General features: G+C 42.4%; 1 protein-coding gene across 6 annotated transcripts in view; it reads left to right on the forward strand.

The window, feature by feature from the left end:
- The window catches only part of ADAMTS12 (ADAM metallopeptidase with thrombospondin type 1 motif 12), a 390838-nt gene that overhangs the window by 169257 nt on the left and 196253 nt on the right, over positions 1–25328 (forward strand). For 3 of the 6 annotated variants that reach the window (XM_078365627.1, XM_035291707.3, XM_078365626.1), the window contains exon 3: positions 9616–9760. The exons of 1 other annotated variant lie outside the window; for it this stretch is intronic. In XM_078365627.1, coding sequence (XP_078221753.1) covers positions 9616–9760 — 145 coding nt within the window. Of the gene's footprint in view, positions 1–1854; positions 2006–4293; positions 4362–9615; positions 9761–25328 lie in introns of those variants that run through there. 2 more of the 6 variants (XM_035291711.3, XM_035291710.3) reach the window with 2 other exon arrangements.

Below are 25328 nucleotides of genomic sequence, written 5' to 3' on the forward strand. Positions count from 1 at the left end.
CACTGCATGTTCTCCTCATAGGCAGGTGTTGAACAATGAGAACACATGGACACAAGGAAGGAAGCATCACACACTGGGGTCTGTTGGGGAAGCCAGGGGAGGGACAGTGGGGGGTTGGGGAGCTTGGGGAAGTATAACATGGGGAGAAATGCCAGATATAGGTGAGGGGGGATGGAGGCAACAAACCACATTGCCATATATGTACCTATGCAACAATCCTGCATGATCTGCACATGTACCCCAGAACCTAAAGTACAATAAAAAAATAAATAATAATAATTTTTAAAAAAAGAGGTATTGGCAGGTTCCAGGGATTAGGACGTGGACAGTTTCAGGGGTCTATATTCAGCCTACCACACCAGGCTTGCTTTACAATTTCTAAATGCTCAAATTTTAACAGTCTCCTTTCTGAGCACCACTTCCTTTGCATTTGCTTTCTTTGTCATTTCCCTTGACTTGTTTTTCACAATCTCAGGTGAGCCTTCAAGGTGAGATTCTTCAAGCTTCTCAGGTGAGCCTTGGCTGCATAAAAGGTCAGTTCCATCTCCCATTCCTCAGAGCAGTTTCCCAGTTGCCCATCCTACTTGCCTTATGCAGATGATCTTACCTCCTACTTAAAGAGAAAAAGCGGTTTCTGGCATGTATAGCTTCAGCTCCTTTTCTCTGTTTTCTCCCTGTGCCATCCTGGAAGGAGGACACAGCACTGCTAGTCACACTGAAGTACTAGAGAGCAATGGACCCTTTACCGAAGATGTCATGATTCAAAATGGTAAAGGAGTTTATGTTGTACAATTCCTATCATGCTCCAGGGAAGAATCCCCAGTTTCTTCCTGCAGATCTTCACTTTGGCCTTCAGCTGGTGAATCTTCCTCTATGAATCTTTTCCCTTCTGGCCTCATCATCCCCAGGGCACCTTTTTCTCTGTACCTGGGTTATTTGCAGGCCTCCTGACTTTTCCCTTCTTTAATTTTTTAAATTTATTTTATTTATTTATATTATTATTATTATTGAGACAGAGTCTCACTCTGTTGCCCAGGCTGGTGTGCAGTAGTGCAATCGCGGCTCACTGCAACCTCTGGTTCCCAGGTTCAAGTGATTCTCTTGTCTCAGCCTCCTGAGTAGGTGGGACTACAGGCACACACCACCATGCCTGGTTATTTTGTATTTTTAATAGAGACAGGGTTTCACCATATTGGTCAGACCGGTCTCAAACTCCTGACCTCAGGTGATCCACCCACCTTGGCCTCCCAGGGTTCTGGGATTATAGGTCTGAGCCATGGTGCCCAGCCCCCTTCTTTCTTAAACATGATTATTTCCGGCTTTCTCAGCTCCTCTCCACCACCACTTTAATGTTGCCTTCAAGGATCGAAGATTTTGATTGCCCCCAGGTGAAAAATACTACAGTTACTCAGACTTATTCTCCTTACAGGGTATTGGGTGATTACATATAACTAAAATGAATATATTCTGTCATAATTATGACAATAGTGGGCCATGGAAAATGGAGACAGTGAATGTGGACATATTCTTTAAAGATAGATCCTGTTGGAAGGCAAATCTTTCTTTGTCTTTTCGTTTTAGAGACATGATGCAGATATAAATATTTATTAATGTCTCATTTATGTCTCTAACATCTCACTCTAGACCTCCTCTTCATTTTGCTAACCTTTCTCTGCTGTGACTCTTAGTGAAATCAATACTACCAAATTCCTCCTGATTAGCCTATGCCCATCACTAAGCCATCAGAGGTGACATTCCCTTTGTCCCAGGTCATTGTTAAACATCCCTGGAATGCGGTGTGTGAGGTCATCACAGTAAGGAGGATGGTCACTGTGTGACCATGGCAACAGCCTTGCCTGGCTATGCTCCTTCCAGGGTGGGAGCACTCCCTCATCAGGGATCCTTGCCCATCAGGATGGGAGAAGAAGGGCCAGGGCCACATTCTCCTCAGCCCAGGAAGGGCTTTGTGTCCTTCTAGTGAAGGATGGTTTCTGGTTTGAAAATGGTGAGTTGACTAGGCGCAGTGGCTCATACCTATAATTCTAGCACTTTGGGAGGCCGAGGTGGGCGGATCATGAGGTCAGGAGATTGAGACCATCCTGGCTAACATGGTGAAACACCGTCTCTACTAAAAATACAAAAAAATTAGCCAGAAGTAGTGGCATGCACCTGTAGTCCCAGCTACAGGAGACTGAGGCAGGAGAATTGCTTGAACCCAGGAGGCGAAGCTTGCAGTGAGCCGAGATCACACCACTGCACTCCAGCCTGGGTAACAGAGTGAGATTCTGTTTCAAAAAAAAAAACAAGAAAGAAAGAAAGAAAAGGAAATGGTGAACTACTGGGGTATCATGAAAAAGTAGTGCTGTGTCAAGGCTAAATCCACCATAATGGCTTTCTGCTTCCCATGGGGAAAGTGCTTTCACTTCTGGAAGCCAGTTCTCTCCCATTGTTCTGCGTAATAACATGCTTCCTGGGCTCCCGATGTGCTAGCAATTTTTCCCCTTCCTTTTAGTCAGAAACCGTATTTTCTGTTGAGACATGGCAAATGTGGGTATGTGGATTGCTGCTTAGAAGAACGTGCACACACACAAAGCAAAGACAGATAAATTACGAGACGCAGAAAACTTTTCTGATACAAGATTATTGCGTAGAAGATAAGTCATCAAAAATGACCAGAAGACTCTAGCATCCCTTTTTGCTCAAGGCTGCAAAGAGCCATATTTTCAGGTGGCGTCATTTATGGGGCTCCCACCCTTGTCCCTGAGAACACTGTTAGAGAGAAGTTCTAATGAGCTTTTTGGATGCTACAGTGTCCCTTTATTGATGCTTCTTGATTTTGTTGGCTTATCTGGAAAGGCATGGTTTGAGATGTGACAAAAAGGCCTTAATTTTCAAGACATCTGTCGAGTTCTTCAGCATGTACGTCAAGCCAGCTTCTTTCAGAAGGCCAATTTTCTTCTTGACATGAAATCATTTCACATTTATTTTACATTTCAAATGCAAAAAATTTATTTATCTAGGTTGCCTACTTACCGGAATGTTTTTAAAATCTTTTTTTTTTTTTTTGGCACATTTTATCATCCTAGTCTGCCAAGGTGTTATAGGCATTGTGAACCTTGAATTCAGGGGAATAGTCTTCACAAACTGCAATCAACAATTGTCATAGTTAGAACTTTTTTTGGGCCGGGCACGGTGGCTCATGCCTGTAATCCCAGCACTTTGGGAGGCCGAGGCAGGTGGATCATGAGGGCAAGAGATTGAGACCGTCCTGGTCAACATGGTGAAACCCCATCTCTACTAAAAATACAAAAAATTAGCTGGGCATGGTAGCGTGTGCCTGTAGTCCCAGCTACTCAGGAGGCTGAGGCAGGAGAATTGCCTGAACCCAGGAGGCGGAGGTTGCGGTGAGCCGAGATCACGCCATTGCACTTCAGCCTGGGTAACAAGAGTGAAACTCCGTCTCAAAAAAAAAAAAAAAAAGAACTTCTTTTGATGAAGTTCAACTGAGTGTTAATTGAGACCATTACTAGTACTTCTCTATATCCTTAATGCTATGCCAGTTGCCAGTTGAGGGTGGGGGGTGGGAGATGAAAATAATTAAGCACCACATGATAGAAGCATTCAGTGTTTTCCAAAGTGTGGTACGTGGATTATCTATGACAGAAACCTCAGGATGCTTTCTACAGGGCAGATTCCTGGGCCTCACACTAGATTCACTGAATCTCTGTGCAGGGCTGCTGGGCATATGCATTTTTAACAGCTCTCCATACGATTCTGTTGCACACTGAAACTAGAGAACCCCTGGACGAGTGGGTCCACTGAATGTCAGTCTATCAATGACTTACTTTTTTTCTGTAGGAACAATAGTTTGTGACTCTGTGGGAGCAGCTCTTGGGAATTATAATGAAATAAATGCACTCAGTTCCAAGTGCTATCAAGTGAGAAACAAAGATAATTAACTAAAAGGCAACTTTTCTAACCTCATGTGAGGAGACGGGTTTCTTCTAAAGCCAAAACCCAAGTACTTCCAGAAATAAATATGTGAGGAGAGAGTTTTCATTCTAAAACCGAAAACTGAATACCTCCAGAAATAAACCACGGTGTTAACCATTCTTCAGGATGAGGAAATGACCAATTTAGTCATGAGGAAGAGTTGAGATGCTGTTCATTAACTTGAAGACATCCACAGAGACAGCGGATTGACCGAAGGCTGGCACTGTTTGGCGTCATTTTCATGAATTACCGCATTTAGTTCTTGTTGGCAAAAACCATTTTGTTACCATCGTTTTACAGATGAGGACACTGAGGCTCAGAGAAACAAAATTACTTGTGCAAAGCTACGCTGCTTGTTAATGCTGGAGGTGAGTGCTGAACGTAGCCTGTCTCCAAAGTCGGGCTTCTTTTACTAGAGAAAAACAAACCGTGCTGTAGAATCTGCTTCCAGCAGGAAATACAGCCGGCCAGGACTTGGCATCCATGGTTGATTTGGAGACTTGTAAATTAAGTCTGTTGAAGGTTTCAGCTCTAATTCCTTTGAATAAATCTTGATTCTGCTCAAGAGATGCCCTAAGAACCAATTTCTCAGGCCAAGAAGATGCCTGGGATGTGCTGGAGGCTTAATTAGATGCCTCGGCCGTGGCTTCCAGCTCTAAGACTCTATCAAAAAGGAAAAAAGAGAAATTGATAAATTCTGTACCTGCTCACATTTTTCCAGACTCAGTCACCACTGGTTCTCCCTCAGTTAGTGGGGTGTCAGCTGATCTATTTAGTGATAACTAAGGGCAGGCCTCTCCCTAGAGGAGAACAATTCTCCTCCCCTCCCTGCTTGTTGTTGAGACCCACAAACTTTGCAGTTGTGAGAAACTTCTTCCATGGCCATGAGGAGAGAGAGAGCATTGGAATTGACATATATAGTGCCTTCTCCTTATCCTACCAGTATCTGAAGCTGGACTGTGAGTTGGGCATGTCAGGGTGCATCCTACTTCCTGGCTCTATCAACTCAGAGTCTGACAAATTCCCATGACAACAACACATGGGCAGCTCTGTCTCACTTCCTTCTCTCCACCCTCCTGCCATCAGATCCTGCCTGCCCTGTCCATCTGTTCACACCTTCCTCCTTTTGCTCAGAATTTTAGTGACACTGACATCTGACAATTTTCGTTTTACTTTTGTGGGAGCCTTTTACCCCTTGCAGAAATCCACATCCTCCTCTCCAGCCCTCAGGCAAGCCCACTGCTGTTGTTTTTCTGAGAACAACTTGCTCCATTGCCTGCCTGCCATCAACTTCACTTCATACTTCTGCTGAAGGAGTCCTGCTTTTGTCCATTATGCCCAGAGGCTGAATGTTAGAGTGTGGCCCCTTCATGCAGCCTAGCGATGGCTCAGGATCACTGACAGCCTGGCATTCCTCCCATCTGTCTGGGTGGGCAGTACCTCTCTGCCTATTTGCGTTTCACCCATGTGGCAGGGGACAGGTTTTGAAGAATGCCTCTGTCTCTTTCTACAGAAACCTGTAACTTGTGGCCCAGGCATTCCTTAGACTATCAGAATGGCATATTAGCATAATAGCTAATAGTCAATATACTTATCAGGCATTTACCATGTACTGATACTCATCTAAGCACTTTACACTGATTCATTTAATCCATGTGACATCTTTTAATAAGTTAATAAGTTACTGTCGGTATTCATATTTACCAGATGAGGAAACCGAGGACTAGAGAAGTTAAGTTACTTGCAGCTAAGAGTTAAGTCAAGCAAATGGACCCTAGAGTACTTGCTTTTAAAGCACTGCTTTAAAATGTGCTTGCAGTAGATGATGCTAGGATGAAATGAGCAACTGTGCATTTATTTAGGAAGTACCATATGCCAAGACCTCTGCTAGGCATTTTATATAGAGTATCTCTAACAGTCATAGCCCTGCAAGTTAAAACAGATTTGGCTCCATCTCACAGGTGAGACAACTGGCGCTCAAGTGTGTTAAGCAATTGGACCAAGATCGCACAGCTCATGCTGTTTCTCTTAACCCTGTTATAAGTCTTTGATCCTACATTCTTTTGGAACCAACTTTGTCCATTTTCTAACAAAGATATATTTTTTCCTACCACTTGGATTCTGAGCTTCCAGCCAGGGCATGTGATTAGGCTCCTTCAAAAAGCATCTGAGATGGGTAAGGGACGTGGAGGCTGATATTTCAGGGCTCTGAGGGGTACAACTCCCTCTAGATCTGAAACCCAGCTTCTAATTCTGTGTGATCACAGCCCCCATCCCAGCTTCCTGCTGAACATCTGTTCCCCTTCCATTCTGTCCTGAGAACAGTGGCAGCCCCCTCATATAGCCCTTATCGTGTCACATTTATTCCCAATGATTCATTTTAATTTTGGTGAATGTTGCATTTTTTTTTATATGCAGGTGTTTCTATGGATTCTCTGAAGCCTGTGTGCAGTGCATGGGTGTTCCCAATCTGGCTCCTGATGTATTTGCTCATGAAAACCAAACCATAATAGTGAAATAGGTCACATTTTGCAGTTCATTTTCTTTTAAGGCAAGTGCTCAAATTGGCCCTGATGACAGCTCTCATTATTACAGACGAAAATGCTTATGATTATGAATCTCTCTCTTTCCTTACTTGGCCCATCTCTACAAATAAGCTGTCCAATATTGGAGCCACTAACTGCCTGTGGCCACTTAAATTTAAGATGATTAAATTTAAATAAAATTAAAAATTCAGTTTCTCTGTTGCATTAGCTGTATCTCAAGTGCTCAGCAGTCACATGGGTTAGCAGCTCCCAAACCGGACAGTGCAGGTAGAGAACATCTTCATCACCACAGGAAGTTCTGTTGGACAGCGCTGTTTTAGGGCCAAGGGACTGGCTCTGTTGTTTTGCTGTTTCCCTAACACCTGCTTGGAACATGGTGACTACCAGGTGAATACACCGATGTCTTCCTGGCTTCAGTCCATGTTTCCTCAAACCACGTGAGTTAATTGGGCTGTCCAGACTGATATGCAAAATCTTCACGAATTGATGACATCATGGGTCACTCTCCTCACTGGCTTCATGGAGGCCACTTAGGCATCACAGCAGAGGGTAGGGTATGCTGGGAGAATCTTCCCATGATTCTGCTCCCACCTCTCTTTATTCTGAGGCTTCTATAATCTCTTGAATTCTACTTTCTGCTGACTTATGATTTTGGCTGTGTATTGAATGAGAAAATGTCTGTCTCTCGCAAACCAACAACAAGAAATAATAAGTCGGAGAGGTCCTCTCATGGCTTTACAGCTGTGCCAAGTATTCTGGAGTCTGTAGGCGTTCAATCTTGCCTTCACTGTCTAAAAGCAGCCACTCTTACTGGCCTCTGAAACACAGCACTGGAATCCACAGCACCTATGGAAGTGCCACTCCAGTGAGGGCTGTGTCATGTGAAGAAGGGCTCTGTGACACAGGACTCCAGGTCGGGGCTCTAGGCCCAGTGCCACCAGAGGCCATGAGTTGGCCTCTTGAGTTGTCCTTTTCAGCACAAAAGTACCCAGGCATTGCAGTTCCCTTTCCTACTGGTAAATAAATGTCAACCTTGTCTTCCTGGCTGGGTTGTAAACCTTGAAGACAGTGTCAGTACCCTTCTTTGACCTCTGAGGACACGTCTGACCCTGAGGCTTAAACCCATCTTAGGAAATCATGGCGAAGCAGTTTTCTAAACACCTCAGATGGGCACTAAATATTTTCCTAAAAGGACAAGAGAGTTGTAGGTTATAACACTTCTAGACTTGACTTCGAAAAGGAGTACTCATTGGCCAGTGTTCTGGAGCATACCACTGATTTTCATATCTGTGAAATGAGATCCCTGTTTCCCTAGAGACGGACAGAGGGCTTTCTGCTCTAGACCCCTGAAACTCATCTCAGATCAAGGACTTTTGCACTATGTTTCTTTGTTTTCTTGAGTAAAAGATTCCATTAAACACTGCTAGGCAAACAGTTGTGTGAAGATGTGGCTGGACTACCCCCATTCAGGTAATGTTCTAAAAGTTTCAATGGAGTGTTGGATATAGGTCTCAAATCCATAATAGAACAACTGGGAAGCATGGGCTCTTCATTTGGGAACCATACATATCCAGCAATGGGTTTTAGAGGAATCCATGAACCTGAAGAATTGTAGGCTACATTTTGGATACATGTGTATATGTGTACTTTTTTCAATAAGGTCACAAAGGAATCCGTGACTCCCAAATATTTAATAACCCTGACTATAAAGATATTTCACTAAGTTGTTTGAGTGTAACTCTTCTATGAGATCAAACAGCAGACTACGAAAGCATTGGTCTTAGGAGTTTCAGAGATCCTCATTAGCTATGTAATTTTTCACTTTGTTTTTTGTGTGAAAATAGAATTGGTTAAAATAAGCCTTCTTTTTTTTTTTTTTAATTGTACTTTAGGTTCTGCAGTGCATGTACAGATCATGCAGGATTGTTGCATAGGTACACACATGGCAATGTGGTTTGCTGCCTCCATCCCCCTGTCACCTACATCTGGCATTTCTCCCCATGTTATCCCTCCCCGACCTCCCCCCCCAACCCCCGCTGTCCCTCCCTTGGCACCCCCCAACAGACCCCAGTGTGTGATGCTCCCCTCCCTGTGTCTATGTGTTCCCATTGTTCAACACCCACCCCACCTATAAGTGATAAGATGTGGTGTTTGATTTTCTGTTCTTGTGTCAGTTTACTGAGAATTATGGTTTCCAGATTCATCCATGTACCTACAAAGGACACAAACTCATCATTTCTTATGGCTGCATAGTATTCCATGGTGTATGTGTGCCACGTTTTCCTTGTCCAGTCTATCACCAATGGGCATTTGGGTTGATTCCAGGTCTTTGCTATTGTAAACAGTGCCGTTATGAACATACATGTACATGTGTCTTTATAATAGAAAGATTTATAATCCTTTGGGTATATGCCCAGTAATGGGATTGCTGGGTCAAATGGAATTTCTATTTCTACATCCTTGAGGAAGTGCCACACTGTCTTCCACAATGGTTGAACTAGTTTACACTCCCACCAACAGTGTTAAAGTGTTCCTATTTCTCCACATCCTTTCCAGCATCTGTTGTCTCCAGATTTTTTAATGATTGCCATTCTAACTGGCATGAGGTGGCATCTCAATATGGTTTTGATTTGCATTTCTCTAATAATCAGTGATGATGAGCATTTTTTCATATGTTTGTTGGCCTCATATATGTCTTCTTTTGAAAAGTGTCTTCATATCCTTCTCCAATTTTGGATGGGTTTGTTAATTTTTTTCTTATAAATCTGTTTTAGTTCTTTGTAGATTCTGGATATTAGCCCTTTGTCAGATGGGTAGATTGCAAAAAATTTTCCCCATTCTATTGGTTGCTGGTTCACTTTAATGATTGTTTCTTTTGCTATACAGAAGCTCTGGAGTTTAATTAGGTCCTATTTGTCTATTTTGGCTTTTGTTGCCAATGCCTTTGGTGTTTCAGTCATGAAGTCCTTGCCTGTGCCTATGTCCTGAATGGTTTTGCCTAGGTTTTCTTCTAGGGTTTTTATGATGTTAGGTCTTATGTTTAAGTCTTTAATCCATCTTATTGAATTGTTTACAGACTGGATTTTTTCAACTACCACACGGAGACTTTTTCATTGAGCCTGTGAAGAATCATCCACTGGCTGAGGGAGGGTACCACCCGCACATCATTTATAGAAGGCAGAAAGTTCCAGAAACCAAGGAGCCAACCTGTGGATTAAAGGGTATTGTGATTCAAATGACCTCCTGAGTTGAGGATTCTGTTTTGCTCTTTTGGTTGTTTTATTAAAACATCACCTATTCTTATTCAAGTCTACTATCTCCTCTGTATTCTTTTTTTCAATATCTTCATGACATTCAAATCTCTTCTGTATTCTGTTGCCAGAAACTCTACATTCTTGTTGCTTATATGAACCCTTTCACTTATCAATACTAGAGTCTCTGCATATTCTTAATGAGAAGAAAATAAAAGCATCTTTGCCACATTAACTGATGATCCTCATAAGACGTTTATAATGAATTGTTTTTTAAAACTCATGAATATTCTAGAGCATTCTAGTATCTAAAGTAAAATTTACTTTAATGATTTTTGGTATTAGCAGTGTTATAATACATTAGTGTGGAATATTACAGACAGCTCGTCACATCTGCATATGGAAGGCACATTTAAATGTTTGATGATGCTGATAATAATGTGTGAAGAAAAACTGAAAAAAATATCAACACCTTGTCAGATGATGAATTCAGTGAAGCTTCTTTTGACTGCACAGTGTTGTGTTTGTAGTTTGCTGAGCTGCGTTCCCTGCCCTTAAGCCCCAAGAATGATCTGAATAATTGCTCCTCTTGGCCTTTTCCCAGATAGTTTCAGGTAGTTTTCAGAAGTAAACTGACTTGAGTCATTTCCTTGCACCCCCCACATTCTTCTTAGTGTAGGAGATAGTAAACTATGCATTAGTTTATTGGGATTGGGAATCAGGATGGTTTCTTAAATATGGTATAATTTCTCCATTCTTCAGAGAAGAAAACAATGCTAGAGGGACAGTTAACAAAAGGAAGCCATAATATTATTTACATGTGTTAGGGATTTGGAAACCATGGACCTCAACGGGAAAACAGATGATGAGGGAGTAAGGGAAGGTAGATCCTGGAAAGGGCGGGCGAGGTGGGAGGACTCAGAACTGGAGCTTCGCAAACAGGAGAATGAAAGGGAAAGGGGACAAGCATCTTCTCTACAGACTGCACCCAGCCCCTATGCCAGATAGCAACTTCCCTGGGAGTGCCTTCTATCATCTTGGCAGAGTATGTATGCAATAAGAAGCTTTTGAGTCTAAAATGTTTTCTGAATGCAAAAGCAGACAACTGCTTTAAATTCTTAACTTTAGTAAGCTACTGCACCTTTCTTCTACATTAGATAACTTACTGGCTAAATCCTCTAACAAGTACCAAGAAAAGGGATGAATTGGTTTGAGTGATGAAGGTATCAATACAGGTAAGTTAGTCTCAAGGGGAATATTTAGGGTTCCCTTGTTTGTCATTGATTCAGTCACCTGGGTAATTACCCAGTTGCTATTACACTCTGGGTTATGGGGAACACTTTGTGAATTGATACCTTTTAAATCCCTAGAACATCAATATGGTGGAGTAAGTTACTAGGACGCCAAGTGAACTTGGCATCCTTGCTCTGTGAAATGAGTGAGACTATTCCTCATCTACCCACCTTGAACGCCTCTTTCTCATAACTCCCCTACTAAGGCAGAGTTAATTACAAATGAATTGAGAATAGCAAATATTTAGTCCTGAAGAGAGAAGGGATGGATAGGAAAAGAGTGGGGCTTACAAATATCATGGTCCCCTATTAGGGCATATACAATACCACGGTTACAATATTTGTCACCCCATTTCATGTTATACTTCTAGGTCAACCTTAAGACTTTTCACTTCTAAAGAACCTTCTCTGATTAATGCTACCTTAGAACAATCTTTGTCTTGTGAATTCTCCACCAGATGAAATTTCTCCACCAGATGGAATTTCCACCAGGTAGAATTTCTTCACCTTGGTACTTTGATGTGCTAAGCAAGTATAAGAGAGTATCTGGTAGAGAATTTCACAAAAGAGATACTCTCTTATACTTGCTTAGTACCCCAGAGTGTCAGAATTGAACAGCTCTGCTAGAAGAACCTCTGAGGGTGCCTAATGAAACTTCCTTCCTTCTTTTGCCAAAGAGGTGGTTGTGTCTTAGAGAAAGGAAAGAATTGTCAAAAGCATCAATGTAATTAGTGTCAGAATATAGCCAAGCTCATGAGTCACGGTTCTATTCTACCTGAAGCTATATATACAGCCTCCTGTTTACTTATTATGTCTTTCTTGAGTATAAACCTTGTTTCATCAATCATTGTCACGAGCCCTATTAGAATAGATATTCCCTCCCTAGTCAGTGTAACAGAGGGTTCAGTGCGAAGAATTCAGTAAGCCATCAAAAAGCAACTGACAAAGAGTATTTCATAGCCATGAAGGTGAAACTAGAGTATAGTAGTGTCTAATATATATGTCACTCATGGAAAGAAAAAGGAAACATGCCGTTTCCAAATATTGAGGAAGTATAAACAGTGTGTGATCATCTCTCTTCCTCAGACAATACATGTAATGCAATGTTTAAACAGTAGCTAGAGAATGGCTTATGCCTGTAATCCTAACATTTTGGGAGGCTGAGGCAGGTGGATCACTGGAGTCCTAGAGCTCCAGATCAGCCTGGGAAATGTGGCAAAATTTCATCTCTACAAAAAATACAAAAGGTAGCCGGATGTGGTGGCATGCACCTATAGTCCCAGCTACTCGGGAGGATGAGATGGGAGGATTGCTTGAGCCCAGGAGGCTGAGGCAGCAGTGAGCTGTGATTACAGCACTGCACTCCAGCCTGGGTGACAGAGTGAGACCCTGGGTCACAAAAAGAAAAAAAAAAAGAATTGAAAAGAACACAAACAATGGACAAATATCCCATGCTAATGGATTAGAAGAATTAATATTGTTAAAAATGTCCATATTACCCAAAGCAATTTGCAGGTTCAATGCAATCACTATCAAAATACCAATGCTGTTCTTCACAGAAATAGAAAAAACAATTCTAAAATTTACATGGAACCACAAAAGACCCTGAATAGCCAAAGCAATACTGAACAAAAAGAACAAAGCTGGAGGCGTCACACAATCTGACTCCAAAATATACTGCAAAGGCATAGTAACCTAAACAACATAGAATTGGCATAAAAACAGATGCACAGACCACTGGACAGAATAGAGAACCCAGAAAGAAGTTCATGAATTTATAGTCAACTGATTTTTGCTGGAAATTTTTTAGTTAGGGCAAGAAAATTACTTTTTTCTCTATTAAAAAAAACAGTAGCTAGAGATTCAAGAATAGCTAATGGGCTTGTGAATATTCTTAAACTACAGATGACATTTTAATTTTTAAATCTTGGCATAACAAAATGTTCTTGGCCTTGCTGAACCAGGTAATTGCAGTGTTCTCACACCATATTGTCCTGCAGAGAGGACGGAATCAACTGACAGTAGTGTTGTCAACATTAAAATACATTTTATGCTTCGGTCAGTCGATGTTGCCAGACTGAATTACTGTGACATACATCACCTTTACCATATATAAAGCATTCTGCTTTTGTAATGTTCAAAGAGGAACACCCTAGATATTGAAGAAAGATGTTATTTAAAAGTACCCTCATGCTTCAAGAGAGAAAAGATATCAATTAATTTCTCCTTAAATCTGTCCTTTCACTCATTTTTATTTGCCACATAGACAAGTGCCCAAATGTCATAATATGTCCCTTGTCAATATGGCTTAATTTCTATTTTTCAGGCCTTTCATGCGATGCTATTTTGGTTTTGATTTGATTTGAACTACCTTTTCTTAAGCTGTTAAGCTAGTTTTGTTTGCTTTTCTAAGCCTGATGTTTTATAAGCTCTGCTGAAGTTCTTTTTTCCTCTAAGATCAACTCTCTGGAATCTATGGTAAACAGTGGGAAAATATAGCTTACCTGAATTAAATCCAGGGCAAATTTCAAAACCTCACTTTATCAACAATGACAAGCTCCTTTCTCTAAGGCTTTTTGGTGAGAACACGGTCACACTGGGACTTGAGTGGTGTTAGATGAAAGTCTCTGTGACAACTTTTGTTCCAGAAATCTGGGGAGGAAGAATTGACACTGGTCAGATAAATAAGATGAGAATAGCTACTGGGTCATCTATGGCAGAAAAGGGTCCTGGCAGGTAAGGTCAGAGTCTGGGATTTCATGCAGTAGGATCTAGGCTGGAAATACAGGGTCTGGCTCCTGGCGTGCATGCTTGTGTTCAAAATTTATTCATTCATTCAACAAATATCCACTAGGTTTCTTCTGTGTGCCTGGTTTTTCTTAGGCTCTTGGGTAGAATTGTAAATAGAATATCATTCTTTATCTGAAGCACTGACAGCTTGGACATGAGTAAGAGATCTAGTCCTGGATTTATCTTGATAATATGTAGTAAGACCAAGAAGAGATTTGGAATTTTAATGCATAGTTTGTACTTTTTGCTACTGAATATTAGGTTGCTAGGACTTGTAGTAATTCATTCATCTTCTCTTCCATAGATTCTCCATCTCATGAACCTTTCACAATTGATTTAATCTCATTTGAGTGGATCTGAACTGCTTTCAGGCTTGGGCTATTATACATTATGTTGAAAAGACCCTTCTTGTCCATGTTTCCTAATACAAAGATTTATAGATATTTCATTCCACTCAGTAGTGGAATGAAATTTGTAGCCAATAAGATAAATACATCTATGACTTTAACATATAGTGCAAAATTGGTTAAGACAGTGAATGAGAGCTCCCATTTTCCCATATTCTGTCTAGTACTTGGCATTCTCACTTTTACACGTAGTCTGGTGAATATGAAGTGGTATCTTGTTATGTTTAATGTAAAGTCACACGTATCCTGTTGTGAATTTGGGTCCTAATCTGTGGGCCCTAAATCTATGGCTTGTGGCTATAGATTCTCAATGAATAGTTGTCTCCCCTGGAGACAGAGTCAAGGCCCAATTTGTTTGCTTACTTTGTTTGCTTTTTTCTGGTTTCCTTTTTCATTTAGTCTCTAGACCGACTTTTCACCCTATGGGTCCTAATGTCTTTTTTTCCCCAGAGCAAAATAGTGAGCAGCAGGTGCTCCAGATGAGCTACCACTGCCACGTGCCAGTCAGGGTTCAATCAGATAAGCACAACCAGTAGGAAACGTATATTAAGAAATTCATTGCAAGAAATGGGCTCGTGCAATAGTGGGGGCTGGCTCGGCAAGTCCTAAATCCATGGGCAGGCCATCTAAAAGGGCAGATTATAGCTCTTGGGCACAGGCTGAAGCAGCTGTGCTCAAGAAAGACAGCATTTCTTCTTCTGGAAAGCCTTAGCTCTGCTCTAACCCAGTTCTGCTTTTCAGCTGATCAAATCAAGGCTGCTACATTATGAAGAGTAATTTTCCTTGCTAAGAGTCGACTGATTATAGGCTTTAATCACATCTACAAAATGCTTTCCTAGCAACACCCAGATTAGTGTTTGATTGAATAATGGAGAAATCATGTTGACACATAAAGAAGATCATCATGCTGCATCTTTTACTTTTCTCTCTGTATTGTTTTGCTTATTTTTTTTCTACTTTTGGCCTCTGAGGATCTCCTCTTTCTTGCATGTTTTGCTATGGTTAGGGGCTTAATACCAGAGAATGTTTAAGAATATCTTGTCTCTTGCAAGAAATCAAAGCCTCAAGTGAATTTCTTATCTAAGACATCTGGAAATTGTGAGTTGCTTTTTAAAATTACATGCCCAAACGTTGTCAAATACAAATAAATGTCAACGTTATAATACCATTAACACTAGCTTATTGTAATTAATTAGCTTATCAGATCACCAATTTGATAGAGCAAAGTTATAAACTTGGGGGATGTTTATAATTTTGTTCTGATTTCATGGAAATACAGTTAGTGGAAGATTCTAAATGACCACCAAACTCCACATTGCGTTTAACATGTACTCAGTAGATGATACTGTTTCCTTTCCTTGGCTAACACAAACATTTCTCTGTATAACCTGCCTGAATCTTGTCTTGAATTTGATTAGTCAATTGCCTTATGATTAGAGGTGGCTCCACAGTAGTTTGTGCTTTGCTTTGCTATGAGATAGTTAACATTTTAATTGTTGCTCTATATTTGTTTTATATTTTTTTCTTCTATTTTTTGGAGGGATGGCGTGTGCATATATATTGTTATTACTATCTGCTATAAGAACTGGTGGGTGGATTGATAAAGTGCTAATGAGGGAGATGAGAAGACTGTTGGTGAAAATTTTGGGAAATGCTTAATGCATGAATGTATAGGGAGATAAAATAATGACGCTGTTGGTTTTGTTTGCTTAATAAAATTCAACATCAAGACTTTAGGAACTCCAAATTCCAGAGGCCTCAACACAGTTGCTCTGTAGCTCTGAGGTACTCAGTTGTTTTTTTTCTTTTAATATTTTTTTCATTAACCAGTCCTCATGCTGATAATCTGCTGAGACTCTTCTTCTTTGCATTTCCTCAGCACTGGACAATCTGTCGGCATGTTCCCTCATTACTTAATGTGTCTGGGTTTCCATGCCCCGTAAGGAAATGGCTCTCCTGGAAACACAGCATCTGCTTGTCTTACCTCCTCCAGGATACCCTGTGCCGGGCCCATGCTGTCACAGTGGTGGGGGCTGCACTTAAGTGCAGAACTGAGCTCAGAACAGCCAAGAGCACTGTGGGAAGTGTTCTGGGGTTGGAGGGGCCTTTGGATCAGTATGAGCAAAGGAGCAGTTTCTCCTGACAGACAGTTCTTTGGTAGGACAGAAAGTCCTAATGCTAAGGAAATGTTACTTGATGTGTTTACTAGCTAAGCTCTCTGGCATTTCCCACAACTCTGTAGGGCAGTGCATAAGTAGCTTTGAGCTTTGCCTGTCATCATTCCTGTGCTGCCATCTGCCTGGGGTGGAGGCAGAAGGAGGCTTGCTCTATTTTGACCCACCTTCTGGCTTCATCTGGCAGAGGCCTGAGAGCCTCTAAGCTTTCTACCCCTCACCCATAGAGTCATCAGAAATTCTGATGAGAAAGTGAGATCCACTCTAATGAAAACCCCCAAACAGTTGGGTACAACAGCTCATGCCTGCAATGCCAGTGCTATGGGAGGCCTATGTGGGATGATCGCCTGACCCCAGGAGTTCAAGACCAGCCTGGGCTGCATAGTGAGACACCGTCTTTACCAAAAAAATTTTTTCAAAAATTGGTCAGGAGTGGTGGTGCACATCTGTAGTCCCAGCTACTCAGAAGGCTGAGGCAGAAGGGTTGCTTCAGCCGGGAGATTGAGGCTGCAGTGAGCTATGATCATGCCACCGCACTCCAGTGTGGGTAACAGTAAAACCCTGTCTTTCGTTTTTTTTAAAAAAAAAAAAGAAAGAAAGAAAACCCAAAACAAAGGACTAAATTTCTAACTTCAAAGCTCTGGGTGGCTCATAACCCCCTGGTGAGGATTGCCTTCTTTAATCCATGTCCTCAGTCAGCTCACATTATTACCAAGTCCTGTCATTCCTGCCTCCCTAAATAGTTTTCTAAATTATCCGCCTTTCCCCAGTGTCATTATTGTGCTCCAGCATCTGTCAGCTGTCACTTGGATGACTGCAGCAGCCCCCTAACTAGTCTGCTGGCCCTTGCTGTCTCCCACTACAAATCAGATAAATATTTCCAAAACACAAATCAGTTCATATCTTTCCCATGACTAAAACCTATCAGTAAACCCATTACCCTCAGGATAAAGACCCCGCTTTCTTAACGCCTTTTGGGAGCTCATTCTCTAGATGACCACCAGCTCTGTCTCCAATTTCATCTCTTGTCACTCCAAATACAGCCTTGTGTCATCCTGACCTCATTTTTATTTGTTAAAGAAGCTTCACTTTCCATCACTGCTAACCCTTCCCCTTAGATTCCTTCTCCCTGAAATTTGTTCTCCCCAAATGCTTGCTGAGTTACTTGCACTTATTCTGTAGCACCCACCCATGGCTTCCACGAAAACACAACTACTTCATACCCTACCACAGGCTCTATTATATGATGAACGCCTGCTTATGTCCTTCCCTAGACAAGAAGCTCAGTGGGACAGGAGTCACGTCTGTTTATGCTCGGGGTGTTCCCCAGATCTGGCACAGTTCCTGGCCAGGGCAGGAACTTACATACATTCAACTGAAGTATTGAACTTACTGTCTGTGACGCATTTTATAGTTTATTAGATACTTCTGTTTTACCTATATGGAACCAGTTTAACCCCTGAGAATAGCCATCTTTTTCTGGAGAAATTTAGTGTGTGCTCTGAATGGCCTGCAAACCAGCAGTAGCTGCAACTTCCTCTCTCCTAAAGGGAGAAGCACCAGAGACAAGGATGTGGCAAGAGTGGCAACTTGTGCCCCGAGGTTGTAGTTAAAAATAAAAAGACTACTTAAAATCTTTACTTTGGAGAAAAGCAGATTATGTATATATGGATGGATGGATAGAAGGAAAGAAGGGTGGATGGATAGATGCATGGATGGATAGATGGTTGCATGGATGAATAGATGGATGGATAGATGCACATAGAAAAAGAAAGCAAATGATTTCATTTACTCAACGAGCTCCCACACTCATATTGTGCCAGACACCAGGTACTTAGGATACAGAGGTGAACAAAATATTGAGTGGGGCAGAAAGGTAGAGATGGAAGCCTGCGAGAGCTCTCGGGTAGAGAGGTGTGTTCTCTAGGAGCCTTGGAGGATGATATGGAAGATGAGGCCCTGAGGTCCAGTCAGGTGGCCACAGTAATCCTAGCACATTGGGTGCTTATCCCTGAGCCTAGAGCATGCGTGATTTTTAGCTTCCTGTAGGCAGTAGGAGGACAAATTCTCATCTGGTCCAGTAAGTAGATTTCTGGCAGTCTTCCAGTCTCATTTCGAATGGTGTCACCATCCCCCACCCTGGACTGCCTTCGAGGCCTGCTGCTCACCCCCCAGTTTCTTGAACTCAATCTGCATTCTGATATGACCCCTTATCATTGTCTACCTCATCTCCCACCATTCTCCCCTTCCTTTTCTGCATCCTCGGTGTTCCCTGAAGTGGGCTTGTTGTAGGGCCTTTGCCCTGGCTGTTCTCTCTGCCTGGAACACACCTCTCCCAGATTTCTTTATGGCTCACCCTTTCATGCTAATCAGCTCAAAATACCAAGCGAAGCCTTTCGTGACCACTGTTTAAGATCACTTTCCCTCCATCACTTTGTAAACCCTTTATCCTACTTTTATTTTTTCACAGTACTTCTCATCACCCAATGTTATTTTAGCTGCTTGCTTATTTATTGGTTTATTGTCTGTCTTCCATGAACCAGAAATATGCTCCGTCAAGGCAAATGCTTTCTTGCTTTTGTTCTCTGCAGTATTGGTCAGTTGCCTAAGACAGAGCTGGCCATAATCATGAGCATCTGGCAAATGTTGAATGAATGATTGAATGAATGAGTAAATAAATGAATGGATTATGGCTTCATTAGTGATTATCCTGTTGAACTTGTATCTTATTTCCACCAGTAGACACATCTTTGGATTTTAAGTATCAAGCCTAGTGTCTGATGGGTACTAATTATTTAACAAACGTCTGTTAATTAATTGCATGAGTAAATGATGTGTGTTTGCAGTGTGGTGCTGCAGGTGTGAGTGAATATCAGTCTTACCTGGGCCAAGGGTATCAGCATTCCAAGAGCACTGGGAGCCACTGAGGCAAGGCAAATGTGTTCTTTGGCAGCAATTAATGTTAACTATGAATTTGTCCCACAGCTTGACTAATGCCAATGTTTGGGAAAACAAACATTCCCACCCCCACAGTGTCCCATTTCTGTGCCACAGCTGGAAGTCTCATACATCACCACAAAATTGTTTTTTCTTTTTAAGGGGAAGGAGGTTTACTTGTTAGATTTGACATCAGATGTTTGAGGAAATTATCAATGTACTTTATGCTCTAATCCTCCCTTTCAAAGGCAGATAAGTGAATCCCCTAGGACACTTTTTGGGCCAATATGCCAAAAATGAGAAATTTTGTTTACACTGCTTTGTGTGTCAGTAATTGACCTCCTTTTCCTCAAGAAATGTTAATTTGTCAGATTCTAAGGGACACAGCTCTGAACCTGTTGGATTAGACCCTGCCCTCAGGGACTTACAGTCTAGTGGAAAATGAACTTAAACAAAAATCACAAAATTGTATGCCTGAACATTGTGACAAATACTGCAAGAGTATGAGCAGAGGAAATTGACGTAATGAGGAGGGTTAGAAATGCACCCCCAAAATAAGCCATAAAAATGGGTTTGGATTCTTAGGGAGTCATTTCCCAAGATCACTTCCACTGGGCATTCACACTTGAGGATTGGCGTCTCTGATGAGCCAAACTGTGTCCTGCCCAAAATCCATACGTGGAAGTGCTAACCCCCAGGGCCTCAGAAGATACGTGGCTGCATGTGAAGATAGGGTCTTAAAGATGTAATTGAGTTAAAATAAGGTCATTATAGTGGGCCCTAATCCAGTATGACTTTGCCCTCATAAGAAGAAGACATTTTGACACAAACATGTCCAGAGGAAAGATGCCATGAGGACACAGAGAGAAAGTCCCATCTGCAAGCCAAGGAGAGGCCTCAGGAGAAACCCAGCCTTCAGACCCCTTATCTAGGCCTTCCAGCCTTCAGAATTGTGGGAAAATCTGTTCCTGTGGTTTAGGCTGCCAGTCGGTGGCACTTGGTCATGGCAGCCCTGGCAGATGAACACAGCATCCACTGGCCATTCTGCAGGCACAGTGCTTCTTTACTTCTCCCAACCCAGGAGCATTTAGGTATGCTGTGTGCACGCAGGAGACTGTAAACACACACACACACACACACACAAGCAGTGAGTTTTTGTCAGGGCTGGCTGCATGGGACTGACTAGCAAGGCCACACAAGGCCTTACACTAGAAAGAGTTCCATACTTGGGGTGTAGGGCTTTGAGATGGCGTCTTGAAATTCTTAATGGTTTTACTCTTTGGATGTCTACTTTGTAAGTGACGTCTGAGGAGCAGTGGAGCAAAGGCTGAGACCTGGGACGTGGCCTCACTCACAGTCCACATTTTGCCAACATCCTGTCTTCTGGAGTTGGGTTCTCTGTCACTTTCTCCCTGACCCCTTGGTTCCTTGACCCCATCTGGCCTCTCCCTTTCTGCCCCTGTCTTGGGCAGTTATCAGTTTACATGAAAGCAGAGAGGCCTGGGCTTCATTGTCCCTCTCTGCCCCAGTAGGAGCCTGGGTGCAAAGGGGGAGGGTCAGAATTGGGTGTGTACCACATGGTGTCTTGGAGTGGGACATAGCAGTCATCCTCTCCATCCCAAGATGGCATTTGGCAGGTGACTCAGGGGACCTCTCACCCCCACACCCCCATCCTCCAGGTACCAAGCGTATCCCTGTGCAGAGTTTTCAATCTCTTGGGAGCCACCCATCTGTGGTGGGTTGGAGTGGTGGGCCCCTCGGTGGGGGGAAAGACTGACTTCCCTGCTCCAGGCCAGGGCCCTACATTTTTACTTTGCACTGTGTTCAACAAATTATGTAGCTGGCCTTGGGATTAGAGTTGCTTCACTTGCAAAAAAGTCAGGTAAATCTGACACACATTAATGATATACCTGAGACTGCTGTATTGTTAGCCATAGATGGAAAGCAATGATTATTTATTATTCTTTCTAGTCTTGTTTATATATAGTCAAATGAGTTTTACATTTTTCTCTCTTCACATTAGAGTTTAGAGAGAAATGGACCAGAAACTGGGAGAATTATGTTTTGGTACCACCTCCGTCATTCCCTGACTCTGGCAAGTTACATAAATCCCAGTCCTTGCTTTTCCTTATCAGTAACATGAAGGGGTTGGAAGACCTTTAAGGGTTCTCCTAACTTTCCTTTATGGATTCTCTTAACTTTCATAAGTTATGAGTCTTTCTGTTTTGATTCTGCAATATCTAGAAACAAGACAATCTTGAGATTCTTCATTCACACCAATGTGGTTTAAAGCCCATCAAGACACACACTGGCATCCCACACCTATGAGTAAAGTTCTTAACCCATCTTTCTAGTAATCCTGACATCAGGCTCTCGGGTGCTTTCTCCTCCTAGGCCTTCTGCCTTCTTTACACTCTCACTCCATCCCTATCAGTCATAAACTTAGGCGCACAGGCCCACTGCTCCCGGCACTTTGCCTCTGATCCAGAAAGAACAGCTAGGACCTAAAGAGGCGGCAAAACTTTAGGGTCACGAGTGAGGGGATGTGTCTAGCTCATCATCATGGACCAGAAAATTGAAGGGAGGAAGTGGCAGTCCTAGAAACTGAGTCTGGATGGAAGATCCCTAGTATCTGTCGGGGAGAGAGGTGAGAGTATGACAGCTTTGAGTGCCTACTTATCCAGGGCATGGCTCCTTATCCTGGAGTCAGATGTGTAAGACCACACCTGTATGCACTCACACGCATGCGCACATGCATATGCACACACATGCACACACACACAGTTTCATTTGAAATGTGGTATTTGGTTGAAAAGACTCCATATGCATTTGAGTAGTATCAAATACAGCAAGGCTATTATTTTAAGTTCAGGACCTAGCATTTCAGCTAAACTCAGCCCAGTGTGTGTGTGTGTGTGTGTGTGTGTGTAGACAGTGTGTGTGTGTGCGCGTGTGTGAAGAAAGTGTGTGTGTTTGCCTATGCGTATGTGTTTATATGTGTGTGAAGGAGTGTATGTTGATGTGTGGGGTATACCTGTGTGTTTAAACATTCATCACGTCACACACTGTCAGCTCTAGGAGGTAAAGATGGTTTGCTCAGCTGTGATGACTCAGGGATTTGTGGAAATTCTATCGGTTCTCTTTAAATGCACCATGTTGAAAGCCTGAGGTATTCTCCCAGTCAACAGAGGAGCTCTTTGTTTAACCTAACTGGCAAGGGAGCCCAAACACCTCTGAACGAAAGGCTTTCCCTTGCTGGGTAAGTTGTGCTAAAAATAGAGCCAATGTCAACCCCACCAGCAGGCAACCAGCACCTTGGCTGCATTTCTGAGGGAATTACTGCTGCTACATTGACACCAGAAAGTGGCAGAGAGCTCATTTTTTGTGAAGCATCTTCTCCCCACTCCGTCCTCTCCAGGACATTACGTAGGGAGCCAACCTTTGTGCCAGCTCCTCCAGAACACTGGCCTTGGCTTTTCAGCTCCTTCTCAATAGGCTCAGCAGTGTTGAGGGCTTGAGGACTGGCTCTGTCCTTCCCCAGCTCGGACAGCACTGTGATGTGGAAACTGATCAACTTAGTAGGTTTCCCATGGCGCTGATGTTGATGTGCAGAAGAAAGGCACTGCAAATGCAGGTCTGGTAGGAACATCAATTTTGATACAATATCTGCAACTAGGGACCATTCCTAACCAAAGGACAGGGCAGGTGACCTGTGACATGAGAGGTGAAAGCCAAAAGATTTTTCTCATTAGCTCTTCGTGGGGCTTCAGAACTCTTTCGATCTCATTTCCCCTGGAATATACATGAGGCATCAAAGACACTATTTGCATACCTTCTTCTCTTGAGAACAGTTCCAACTTAAAGCAGCTATGAACATTGGAAAAGCTCACCTGATTGGAGAAGTTCCATACTTTACCCCTGAGTAACCAAAAAAAAAAAAAAAAAAAAGAAGAAAGAAAGAAATAAAAAGAAAGAAGGAAAGAAAGAAAAGAAAAGAAATCAAAGGGCGGCCCTAGCAGCCACAGAACAGTGGTTTATCCACTCCTGCTCCTGGTTCGGAGAACAGCACTTATCAGGCACTGGTGAGAGAGCAGGGTTATGACCTTCTAAAATAGGAAGGCCATTATCAAAGCCCCCAGGTAGCCCCACTTTCCACTAGTGCCCACATTGGGATGAATCCTTTGGCATTCTTTCTTAAAACTTTAAGAGATCTCTTTAAGATTCTGCATTTGGGTGAGCCTGTCTATACGCATGGTAGCCGGAGGTTAAGGTCAAGGCTTAACATTGGTACCAGGCAGTTTGGATCCCAACTAGCTGGCTGTCCTTGGGCAAGTGACTACTTTTCTCCTGCTGTTACTTCTTGTTTCTATTTTGTCCTCTGTAAACTGGGCAATAAAAATGTTGCACAAAGGTAGGGTAGGTGAATGAGAGCTACAGGCTCACCATTCCTGAAAACCGCAGTTCCAAATTGCAGAGCCCCCTGAAAACCGAAAGTCTTTCCGTGACTGTTCAGCAGACTCCCTTGGTGGCAAAATCGTACTTGAATTAATGTGAGGCTATATGTGATATTTTGTGAATCTCAGTGAGACTAGTTGTACATTTTGCTGCAGAAATATCCATGTGTTTGATTTCAGGATACTACTCTGAAAATACCCAGGTATTTGGAAGAATAAAATACATGAATTAAATGACTTTTTAAAAAACCTGTGGTAAAATACACATAACACAACATGCACTATCTTGACCACTTGTAAGGGTGCCGTTCCGTAGTGTGTATGTTCACACTGTTGTGCAACCAGTCTCCAGAGCTCTTTTTACTTGTTAAACTGAAACTCTGTACCTATCAAACAACTCCCCATTTTTCCCTTTCCCCAGCCCCTGGCAACCACCATTTGACTTTCCAAATTGCTTTTATAATTGCAAAAATTCTAAATTCCAAAACACATCTGGCCTCACAGGCATTTCAGATAAGGGACTGGGAATCTTAATTAGGGAAGGGGAATGGCTAACATTTGACAGAGTCATCACCTTCGAGATGATCCTGGGAAAGGGAGTTTTCCCGTCTTACAGGGGTCTGTCCACCACAGCACACTGCTTCCCAACATCGGTGCCCTTTTGTAAAAGATGGCAGAGTGCCAAGAACAAGGGTCATGGGATTCTGATCAGAGCAAAGAGAATGCAGTTACTTGCATGGGATGTTTGATACCTTCCCCTTCCTTTCTGTCATTCCCTTGATCTCATTTTGTCAGTAAGTAGAAGAGCACACATTGGCAGCTGGTTCTGGGATCTACTTTTTATTTCCATTCCAGGGAGCATGATGTAGGATGTTTTACAGTGTAAAGGCATGAAAACCTTCTTGCAGACTAAACTTGTGGGGAAGACACTGACAGTCTGTTTAGAACTTGCTGGAAGCCATTGAAGGCCAGATTTATCCATTTTTTAAGAACTCTCTAGGAATCTTCAGAAAAGCAGTAAGACTTACCCTGCTGTTCCCCAGCAGATCACAGAACAAAGACCGGTTCTGAGTCATGTTCCCTATAACTGGAATAAGACAGGGAATTTCTGCCACATTTCATAATGTGTGTGAGTGAAATGACAACTCAGACTTATTGAAAAACCCGACAGTGGTCAGGCATCATCATTGGAATGTCTTCTCCACATCACCCATTCCGTAAACAACCTGGGGAAATGTTGAGGTTACTTTCTGTGTGAGGCTTATGCTTTCTTTTCCTGTTTGTAAATACCAAGGATAAAAGTGGATGCCTTCAGAGCTGGAAGCCTATGAACACAAAAATTCTGCAGAATACAGAGCCCACTGATGGACCACGCTTAATAAATATGAAATAATCTTAGCACCAGAGCTTCCACTTTTGGGTTATGGAAAATACGCCAAGAATTATGTTTTAAAAACAAAGTAGAGGCTGGGCATGGTGGCTCA

Source organism: Callithrix jacchus, chromosome 2 (genome assembly GCF_049354715.1).
Source record: "Callithrix jacchus isolate 240 chromosome 2, calJac240_pri, whole genome shotgun sequence".
Taxonomy (NCBI): domain Eukaryota; kingdom Metazoa; phylum Chordata; class Mammalia; order Primates; family Cebidae; genus Callithrix; species Callithrix jacchus.